The sequence below is a fragment of the Athene cunicularia genome (assembly GCF_003259725.1).
Source record: "Athene cunicularia isolate RWA chromosome 23 unlocalized genomic scaffold, athCun1 chr23_part1, whole genome shotgun sequence".
NCBI classification, from domain to species: domain Eukaryota; kingdom Metazoa; phylum Chordata; class Aves; order Strigiformes; family Strigidae; genus Athene; species Athene cunicularia.
Window position 1 is genome coordinate 2,645,521 of NW_020799130.1, and position 10,795 is coordinate 2,656,315.

Here is a 10,795-nt window from a genome sequence, read left to right on the forward strand (position 1 = left end):
TGTGTATAAGAGACAGACCCTGCACCCCGCGGTACCAGCAGCGCAGAGATGATGGAGGCGGTGTTGGCGACGGCATACTGCAAGGACACGGCGTCCCGGGGGTTGACCACAAAGCGGAGGACGATGCCGTGGACGAGGGCGCCGGTGATGAAGTTGAGGTGCCCGATGATGAGGAGGATGAGGCCCGTTTTCATGAGGACCCTTCGGTGGCTGCCGGGATCGAGGTGGCCTGGGATGGAGGGGAGAAGAGGGCTGGGCAAGGATGCTGCACGGTGTGGGGTGGCCGGCGCTGAGCCGTCCCTCCTGCCCTTACACCATGCTCAGCACAGTCACGGGGCATTTGGGGACACCCCAGAGGACGTGCCCCGTGCTGGCTGGGGGACAAGCAGGAGGTGATGGGGAGGGAGGCAGCCGCAGGCAGCCCAGGTATGCAAACCGCGGCTCCAGCCGGCTCTGCTGGGAGCGGGGCGGCAGCGTGGGGCCAGCAGCTGCGGAGATGGGCGACCCTGATGGGGCTGGGAAGGGCCGGGGCTCCCCGGAGCGATGAGGGAGCTCTGGGGGGAGCAGCTGCCTGTAAACGGCAGCTCCAGCGCTGGGTTTTGGCACCTGAGTGGCCACAGCAGCAGCCGGGCTGTTCCCCCATCAGGACCCACCCCAGGGCTGCTCTCCTCATGCACCCGCCATCACCCAGCTCCGGCCCTGAGCCCATCCAAACCCCCCAGCTTCCCCCCCTCCCTGCCTCCGTTTCCTTTCAGGAGGGCAGTGCCGGAGCCGCAGGGCCGGGCCACCCTCCCACCGCAATCCCCACGCCAGACCCAGACTCACCCACTCGGCACATCTTCACCAGGCGAGGATCGGGCCCCCAGAGCCCCTCGGGCTGGCAGCTGGGACCTGCGTGTCCAGGCTGGGACTGGGACCAGGACCAGGCCACCAGAGCTGCTCACCTGCTGCACCCCAATTCCTGTCGGACCAGCTCCCCGGGATGGACAGAGGGGTAACTCCACCTTCGCCTGCCTCCGCCGAGGGGAACCACAACCCCGTCCCCACCCCTGCACTCCCCTTGCTGCCGTGGGGATACACCACGTCACTTCTCCATCCATCCGATCCCTCTCCACCGCCCCAGCACGCTCAGGTCAGTCCACGCTAAAGCGATGGCAGCAGGCTGGGATCCGGCCAGGCACATCCAAGGCCAGGGGCTGAGGGTCTGGGAGGGGGATGCTGCTGGACCATGAGGCAGAGGTGAGCACCGTCAGGGACCGGGGATCAACCTGCAGAGAGAGGGAAAAGCAGAGGGGTCAGGGGAGCCCTCCCTGGCTCAGAGATCCTCGCTAAGCAACACTGAAAAAGCTTATTGCAGACACGAGGCATCAACAATTCCAGGGACAGCAACACAGCCCTGGCTCCTGGCCTCTCACCAGAATAATAATGTCCCACCTGAGCCCCCAGGCTAGACCTTGGCCCCTTCAGACCCCTCACACCTCACAACACTGGGAAGTTGGCTCGGCACAGCGTGAATCCCCGTCCTTTCCCCCCCATAACCTGTGCAGCGAGCACAGGGAACACTCCCAGCCCTGCCACAGCTTCAGGACAAGGCAGGTCCAGCCCCTGCAGCCACAGGTGACACACACCCTGTCCCCACGGCCACTGCAGGCAGAACAAGGCTGTCACACCCCCCTTTCTGCCAGAAGAGGAGATGCCGCCCTTTCCCCCACGCCTTGGGCTTGGGGCAGCCTTCACAAACGCTTAAGCAGAGGCAGCTGGAGGATTTCACCGAACATCGTCGGAAAGGACGAGCTGGATGCGAGTCGAATGACAACCAGAGTCTTTATTCAAATAGTCCCTTAGGATGTTTGCAGACATACAGACACACGTACATATTTACACTCTTACACACCTCACAGAGCTTGAACCAATAAATTAAAACAAAAAGAGGGCGGGGGATTTTTTTTTTTTTTTTTTCCTCCTTTTTCTTTTTTGTCACGTAAGAAACAGCAACTCCCCGAGGCGAGGCTGGGGAACCAGCTGGAGAATCGCAAACAGAAGCCAACACAGACACAACCCTGCCCCCAAAAAAATGCAACGACAGCAAGTGTGCTTTTCAGCAGGAGGCCATTTCATACTCTGGCTTCGATGCACTCCAGTTTGACTATTTCCTCCAGCCTGCAGCCCTCGGCTTGGGCACAGTGGCTCAGGGGGGCACTTGGGCTCTCGGCGCCTCTAGACTTGGGGGTCTGTGGGCAGGCTGCCGCAGTCTGAGGGTGGGGGGACTCGCACTCATCCGAGGTAATGTCTGGCACGTCGTCCGACTGACTGTCGGAGCTCTCCAGGTCGCTCCGTATGCTCTCAGGCTGGGCCAGGGTGATGTCCCAGGTTTTGCTGGCCATGCAGTCCTTTTGCTCACAGCTTTGGTGTTTGCACATCTGCTCCTGCTCGCCATCCTCCTCCTCTTCGTCATCGTCGTCCTCCTCCTCTTCTTCATTCTCTGCCATTTGGGTGTGGACATGCAGAGAGTCCTCTGTACTGCTGCCGCTGGCCAGCTGGTAGTGACTTGGTTTGGCTTCGATGTCCACCTGGATCTCCATGTTATTGCACTCCCTGCAAAAACAAGCACCCCTGAGTTACTGGGTACAGTTACTGGGTTCAACTGGGTTACCACTGGGCACTGCATCACTGCACCGGGACGATCACATTTCCCAAACATGAGCAGGATGCTGCTCATCACCCCACAGCATCTGGGAAACAGCAGCACTCGCTGCTCTCCTTGAGTCCTCTTAAGGGCAGCCAAACCGTCCCCAGGCTGAGCCAGGAACTCAACTGGGAAACCACCAGAGTCCCCACGAGCAGCCAGGAACAGACCTTGAGAGTCCTGGGCTGCAGATCCCCCCTCCTCAGCCTCCACACTGCACATGGAAGCTGCTCCCAAATTGTCCCCAGTTGTCCTTGTGTGCAAGTAAAAGGATCAATCCACTTGCCAGCTGCAGAGCTGGTGCAACTACAGTCGTCTCACCACCCACAGCAGCACCTTGCAGAGCAGATTTTTGCAGGACACCCACTACCAACACTCTTTTCACCACCACACGTCCTCCTACCTGTCCTGGGGGTTGTAGGAGCTGATGATGGAACCAGCCATGGCTCGAGTGCTGGCGTTGTCGCTGATAGCCCCCAAGCTGACCGAGTCTTTGGGGAAAATCTCCTTCTGGACATCTGCCTGAACTTCCAGCCTGCAGGAAAGAAAAGGATTTCTCAGAAATGCCTTCGATGATCCTTGAGGGGCACTAAACAGTCGCTGTTCATCATGGGAAAGCAAGAGGCCCTCTGTGCTGGCCCAGCTCAGCATGACAGAGTTTAACCCCAATGGTTCCTCTCATTTAGTCTCAATTTTGGCTCCGTTTCGGTAAACCCATTCTGTTTTCCATGACGAATGTAAAATTGTGTTGATCTCTATGACTCATGCAATTCCTGCGAAGAACAGGATTCCACAGATCTAGCACACAGCCATGATTATATCCTGGCTGCCATATCAACTCGTGTCTCTAATTACCCAGCGAACTGACTCACAGGCAAGTTTAGAGGAAAAGTGTGGTGTAACCTCCTGACTTGGAAAGCAGCGACCCTGCTTGCTATGGGCCACTGGAGAATAGGAAACATCAGGGCCTCTGGGCTGAGATCAGAGGACTGGAAGATCTTTAAGGCCACGCAGGCATCTCTGCGCTGTTCCCAGTTAAGCTGAAGCATCAGCTCTGCACTTTCAAGGAGCTCAGTAGGGACAGAAACTTATCTCTTGTCCTCCTCGTAAGAACCAGCCTAGCACTGACTCCAGAAGTAACCTGGTCTGCTGGGACTGGTTATTCTACAACAGACCAAGACACAAAAATACTAGGACACAACTCTCAGGTGCACCAAGGGCCACTCACAGTCCTGGGAAGCTCCCTAAAATAAGCCTGCTCAGCCAACACAGGCCTTGGGAGCCTCTGCCCTTTGCTGGCTGTGCCCATCAGTTCAGTTACCTGCTGTACTTGCCCTTGCCTCCCGAGAGGACCCCGCCGCTGAGGGTGCCTCCCGAGAGGGCAGCAAAGCTGGCTGTCTCGCTGTAGTTGCCCTGCATCACGCTGAGGCCGTCGGTGGGGCTCCCGCTGGTGCTCAGCACACTGGTCAGCCCCTCGATGCTGCTTTCGCCAATGCTGGGGTTCTTCAGTGCCCGCCAGGCATCGGCCACTGCGGGGAAGAGAGCACGGGAATCAGAATCAGCCAGGGAACTGTTGGGCTGCCACGGCGCTGGCAGAGCTGGGGGCTAGACAGCAGGTGCCTCGTCTCTGACTGCCTCCCTGCCTCCTCCTGGGCGAGGAAGGGCTGAGATTTTGCTTTGAGAGCTAGACAGCTGCTTCCACACTAACTGCTTCCAGGCAAACCCAGGTAAAGACAGATGTTCAGAGCTGGGAAGTGCTAAGATCCCCTACGCTTCATTAGAGGAGGCAGCGACAGGGTCTGGCTTCATCCTCTTCCCTTCACCAGTTATCACATTACCTGTGATTGGTCCATCATCTTCATCAAACTCGATTTTCACCCCCTTTCCGTTAGCAGTGCTGACTCCACAGCCCCCGCCTCGGCACAGAGAGATCGGCACCACACCATAGACGTAAGCCAGCATGATGGGGACTCCGATACCTGGAGAGGAGGACGTGCCGAGTTAAGAGGAGCTTAAAGTTGAGTGTGTTGGCACACAGAAAGGACTCTTGGGGGTAGGGACTCTTTTAGTTGTCTTTACGCTGCTTTTAAAGGTCCTAGTTCGTAACAGATAGAGGAGGAGCCCTCTGTGCTGCTACAGTGCAGAATGAGGGAACCCCAAGAGCGCAGACAGCCTCAGCTGAACCCCCAAGACATCAGCCACCAAATCAGTCCACGGGTAAGAGACAGCTCCGTGTGTCAAGGGACGCCACTAGGGGCTGTGGCACCTGGGCTGGCTAGAGGCCAACTCAAGCACACGAAGATGTGCAGCCTGGATGTGAAACGGAGGGATGCGCCCAGAAAATGCACACAGCAGCAAGTCTGCAAACTGCCCTTCGGCCACCTCATCTCACAGGGCTGGGCCACCCACTTGTCTCAGTGACTACTGGCCCACCAGAAGGGAAAGGGACTGCGCCCACTTACCAACACTGACAGCAGCGATGACGGGAGAGGCGATGACAGACAAGGTGACCCCACCAGTAATGGCCAAGTTTCTCTTGTGCTTAGAGGTTTTCTTTCCCTCATACCTGCTGTGGATCTGACGAAAGGAGAAGCACCAGGTGAGAACAGAGCCTGGCCGTGGGCAAACAACCAGCAGAAGACATTAATAAGCTTGTGATTTTACAGTCTCGTCAGCTGCATCAGCCCTTAAAGAACCTTATCTTGACCACAGATCAGAGCTAGCAGGTGGGTCTGTGTTTAAGAAGCAGCTACAAATACAGTGCTGACGTGCCATTTCTTCCCTCTCAACGCCTCCTTATCAGCACAGACACACAACAGTATCCCACAGTTCGGGTCAACAGGTCAGCATCAAAACACGAGTGACTTATGCAAGCCAAAGCGTGGTGCTCGGGGGCCAGCCACCGTCCCATCATCACAGGGTGTGTTAAAAAGCCCAAAGATAAGCCAAGGTTTAGAAGAGACAACTGAATTTTGGTTCTGTGAAATGAGCCACCCCCTGTATCGGTTCTAAATCTCTGGTCAGATGCCTCGAGTACAGAGAACGCCCCCAAAGCCCCGAATCCCTCAGCTCCAACCTTGTGTTCTCCACACTTACCTTCCTCCCGACGTACACAGGGATGCCAATGACCATCGCAGGAATGGCAATGCCAGCGATGAGGGAAATGCCTACAGGAGCACCAATCAACGTGCCCAGCTGCCAGAGAATCTTCTTTTTACGACTCCATGGCTTTTTGCCCCAGAATGTACAGCCAGAGGGGCTTAATGGAAGGAAAAAAAAAAAATTACATTAACACCACAGCAATTTCTAAGTGTTCCTGAGAACACCGAATTCCAACTTCCACAAGACTAAACCACAAAACTTAGGAAGCGGATAGACAACACAAAAAAAATGTTTCCCTCTTTTTTTTTTTTTATTTCCCCCCATCAAGATTAATCTGCTCATCCAGGTGATCATCACACTACTGGGACTATGTTTAATATTTGGCGTGCTAAGAGCTCTCAAATGCAACTGCATCAAGAGAAGCTTTTCTTGGCGTGGAAGAGCGTCCTCCCCCTACAGCGCGGGGAGAAAGTTCAGATCTTTGGGTCAGCGAAGAAAATTTTTCTGGCCGATTGGAGAGGCAGGAGGATGAAAAAGGCAAACACACGGACCGAACTCCTCCGAGCAGCTTCAGGGAAGCGCGTGCTGCTCCCCTCCTCACCTGAGGTAATGCAGATCCGAGATCTCCTTCATACAGAGCCAGCAGAACTCGCAGCCACACACCGCGCACGTCATGTGGTTACAGCTCCCGTCGTTCATCTTGATGATGTAAGCGCTGCAGCGCGGGCACGGCTTGATGTCATCAGCTACGGGGAGGAAGCACGGGGTTGAGTTGGACTCTGCTGCGAGCATGAAGCCTCAGTGAGGGGGAATCTCGAATCTCGTTATGAATTGAAACCTTTCTGTGCCGGCCGGACACCTTTGCTAACCACAGATAAAGCGGGGATGGCTGTAGCTTTAGTTTATCTTCAGAGCAAGAAGATAATATTGATGAGACGGATCCCACCAAAGCCATTTGCCTGGACGGCAAACTTTAAGAGTTTATTTTAACTTTAAGAGCTTATTCTAGCCTTGAACAGGATGTATTCCAGAGCATGTTTAAATGCTGGGAACAAGTCATACCTGCCCTGTGCTAGCCAAGGCAACAGCGTAAGAACAAACCATTACTAAATTGCTCCACTGAGGTGATTCATGAGCCAAGAACGACAGAGTAATTGGGGGAACAAGGCATCGGAGAAACTCCAAACCCGGCCTTCAAAAGCAGCCAAAAGGGGAATGGGGCCTGCAGCCCCACAGGGAGCCCAGTACAGGGCCTGCCCAGTGCCCAGTTTGCTGCTGGCAGAGCAGGACGAGGGTCCCTCTTCTCATCCTTAACTCAAGCATCATCTGATCGCAGTTATGCAATGGCTGCGCAGTGGTTCAGGGCTCTGCTGGCAGCCTCCACAACGCTCCACAATATGAAATCCAGCTGCTGAGGCCAGCTCGCACCTTATTAATCACTCTGTTGAATCCAGCAAGAACAGGGTGGGGAAAAACCACTGTCTCAAGAACCTCCCTTTCAGTGGGTAAGTGCTAAGCTCTTCCTGGCAGGGATCTGCTTTAAAAGGATGAAAAAAAACTCAGGAACTCTATTTTGCTTGCTGGTTTGTACCACAGGCTGTGGCAGTATTTATGCTGTCCATTATCAGGGCCCTCTAACTGGGGCGTGTTGAACCTTGACATACCACTAAGCCACCTCCGAACCACCCACGACAGCTCCGTTCTAAGTAAGCGCATTAACATTTAAACTCCTGACACAGAAGGGAAAGCAGGGCGTTTTGTTTGGGGGTAGGGTGGGACTTTACGAAACGGCCTTACTGCCCACTTCCAGAGTCAATACAGTTATTTTTAACGAACCCTAGCTCCGTAGACACAGCAGCTCCTACCAGGCAGCGCGGGAGTCTGTGGGTTGGCATTTTTTTCTGTCCCCGGTATTACTAACAGTGCACAGAGCAAGGCTCCCCACTCTCAGCTAGGCACAAATGCTACTCTTTACTACTGCAGCAGGCAAATTTGAAGTTGCAAGGCTAAAGACTGCCTGTTTGTTCCGGGTTTAGATCAGCCAGAAGTGAAAACATTCAAGATCAAAACAGCCACAAGCCTGGCTGGGGTGGATGAGGGGAGCTGCCGTGACGCGGAAGGACCCAAAGCACATCGTCACCCACTGATCTGTTTTGCGTTCTTGGAAGAACCCACCAGGTTTGGTCTAACACACATGAGAAGGGGAAATGACTCTGAGTTTCTCAGCTGTTCTCACCCGTGGCTGCTGGAGACCCTCAGCTGTGCAGCGTTCCCCGCAGGGCACTAACACTCCCCTGCTTTGACGGGACGGGGCTTTGCACACAGGTGGCTCTTTCTCAGCTTCACAGGCATAACTGCAGCACTGAGTAACCAAAAAAAAAAAACCCGTGTGAATCCATACCCGGCCCGGATTCTTGTCCGTAACTGAGGCCCGACGTGTGCTTGGTCCGTACTCGGAGCGTCTGTGCCCGCTGCTGGCGGGCCATGTCGCAGGTTTGGTTGGGATGCCATATCTGTTTGCAGTGATAGCAGAACTCCGTCTGGCAGCCGTCCCTCTCGCAGGTCAGCTTGGGGCAGCTGGCACAGCCGTAGGCAATAACCGCGTAACTGGAGAAGGAAGACACCGGGTGAATTAGTAAAAGACAAAGTTATCAAGTGACAGTCCAGTAAGCCTTTTAATTCAGGCTGCCCAGGGGTGGCACGGGGGGCTGTCGCTGTCTGAGCTGCCCTGCTCAAAGCAGCTGGGAGAAGAGCCGGGGCAGCGAGCCCGCAGGCTACGCCGAGGACATGTGCTTTGGCCCCCGGAGCCTGCAGAAACATTGCCCTGCGGGACAGGGCAGCCGGTGCAGTCGCTCAGCCCACTGCTCCCATCTCATTTCTTTCATCTTATTTCTGATCCCTGTCTGCTCAGCAGCCTCCACGCTAGACAAATTCCTGCTCTCTCCAGTCCTGTGGCTTGCGCTGCAGGGCCTGAAATTAAGTCATGCTAATTGAGTTACTTGGGGCAGATACCTTTTATACAGACAGCTTACAATATTGAATTCTCTCCTCAGCAACTGCTGGCAGTTCTCACTGTCAATTCACACAGACCAGATCTCTCTTGCTCGGTATGTCCCCTGCTAACAGCTTGTTTCTGCTGATCCAGGCTCCTAGGAAAGGCTCAAGCTGCTCTTTCCAGGCACCTGTGGCTAAACACGCATACCCCAGTTCCTTAGGACTGGCACGGGTGGATGCTATGTGGCCCGGAGGAGTCTAGGAAAGCTGAGGTTGTCCTGGGCACTTCTATCAACCAAATGATTCTAAACAGGGGATCAACAGGGGTTTCCACATGCAGCTATCTCAAGATCAACATCTTGATCTCCACAGAATTTCCTTTTTTAAAGAGCAGTGAAGAACAAAGCTCTGCCTCTGGAGTAAGGCAAAACTGGAGGAAAACCAACTGACTGTGCAAGAGAGGGAGGCCAGGTTCAACCAGCTCACTTTTCTGACGGTAGTGTGACACTTCCAGGAGAAAGCGTGCTGTGTACACACAAGTCTAAGCAGCACCACCAAGCACTGCTGCAGGAAAGCTGGCTTACAGTCATCTTAGGATGCGGCTGTTTCCACCGGCAGGGGCTGAACTCAGCAATTCCAGAAGCACCTTCCCGTTCTGTGACACCAGTGTGGCAAAGGGTATTTTTGTTGTTCATCCTCAATATTTTTGTTAGCGGTCAGAGGAGAAGAACTCCTATTTAAGGTTTTATATTTAGAGCTTGTGTAGCTCAAGTTGTATTGCCTCTTCTCAGAGGCAGCAGCGTGAGAACCGCTGAATGTGTCATACCACAATGATTCATATCCCGTGGGAGTTTGAGCAACTTCATCCTGCCAGTGTACGACATGATCGCCAAAGAAACAACAGCTCTGCGCCGTGCGCGGGGCCGGGAGGCACGACTACAGGGTCTCCACGTGCATCAACGGCTGCACGCTCCTGCACTTTTACTTTGGCTCCTTTCAGGAAGGCGCTTCACTGCCCCATCCTCCAAGGTCAGTTCTGGCTGCACAGTCACACTTCCCCCTGGAAAGGAGGTGCTGAAGCACCAAGAAATTATAGGGATGGCTCTCCAGGGCTCCCAGATCCCTTTCAAATAAATGGAGTTCAACTACCTTGGAAATGAGGTGCAGCAGCTCTGGTCACCTGTGTCTAGATGTGTGAAAATCCCCATTTAACCCCAACAGGGCACTCAGTTACTTTTTTTTCTGCCATAGAGCAATGCATCCCCTTGAATTTACTTTTTTCTCAGGGTAATGCCAATCTACCCAACACCCTGAAAAGAAGCCCAGCTTGCAAATCTCTTCTGAGTCTGTCTGAACAGCTGTTTCTAACTTGGGAGCAGAAAGGCGGGGGTGGATCGGTCGCCCGTCATCGAATGTTTGCCATCTGCACCAGTGCTATCTTCTGTAAACACAGCAGCTAATGAGCATGCTGCAATACGCAGCCTGGTTTCTGCATCTAGAAATCGCAGCAGGATTAATTGGCATAGAGAGCCCTCTGCGCACAGGGTTTACATGTGCTGCGTGCTGTGTTCGGACACGGGCCTCAAGGCTCCTTCCAGCCCCATGTTCCTCCCCCAGGGTGAAGCTCTCACGGCTCAGCCCGGGGCCATGAGTTTCACACGCCAGTGCCATCCACACTGGTTTAGCTTTGCTTCCCATGCCGTCACAGTGGGTTTTCCTTGTCTATGGCTCCAGGAGCTGCTTTTCCTCCACGACTTGGGCTTTCCGGGCTGTGGGGAGGCAGGGCAGTAGTGCAGGGTTACAGCCCTCGAAGTCCTTCCTTTTTCCTGCACAGCTTCGGACAGCCCCCGCTGCCTCTCACTGCCCACGTTCGTCACTCCGCTCCCATCCACGTCCCCTCTCTTCAGTTTCTCTCTCTGTCTCTGGCAACAAGTGAGTATTTGCCTTTTTCTGCCCTGTAGCTCGACTCTCCAGGCTCCCCTCTCTGGGCAATGGCTGTGTCCATGGAAGGGA

The 10,795-nt window shown here is 54.5% G+C and overlaps 1 protein-coding gene across 1 annotated transcript in view; it reads right to left on the minus strand.

The window, feature by feature from the left end:
- Positions 1-1,805: 1,805 nt before the first annotated feature.
- Positions 1,806-10,795, minus strand: part of RNF19B (ring finger protein 19B) — an 11,515-nt gene continuing 2,525 nt past the window's right edge. Inside the window, exons 2-9 of the mRNA XM_026863293.1 lie at positions 8,190-8,395; positions 6,390-6,534; positions 5,783-5,945; positions 5,149-5,263; positions 4,525-4,665; positions 4,008-4,215; positions 3,090-3,221; positions 1,806-2,595 (exon numbers count right to left, since the gene is read on the minus strand). Coding sequence (XP_026719094.1) covers positions 2,115-2,595; positions 3,090-3,221; positions 4,008-4,215; positions 4,525-4,665; positions 5,149-5,263; positions 5,783-5,945; positions 6,390-6,534; positions 8,190-8,395 — 1,591 coding nt within the window. The 3' untranslated portion in view covers positions 1,806-2,114. The remainder of the gene's footprint in view (positions 2,596-3,089; positions 3,222-4,007; positions 4,216-4,524; positions 4,666-5,148; positions 5,264-5,782; positions 5,946-6,389; positions 6,535-8,189; positions 8,396-10,795) is intronic.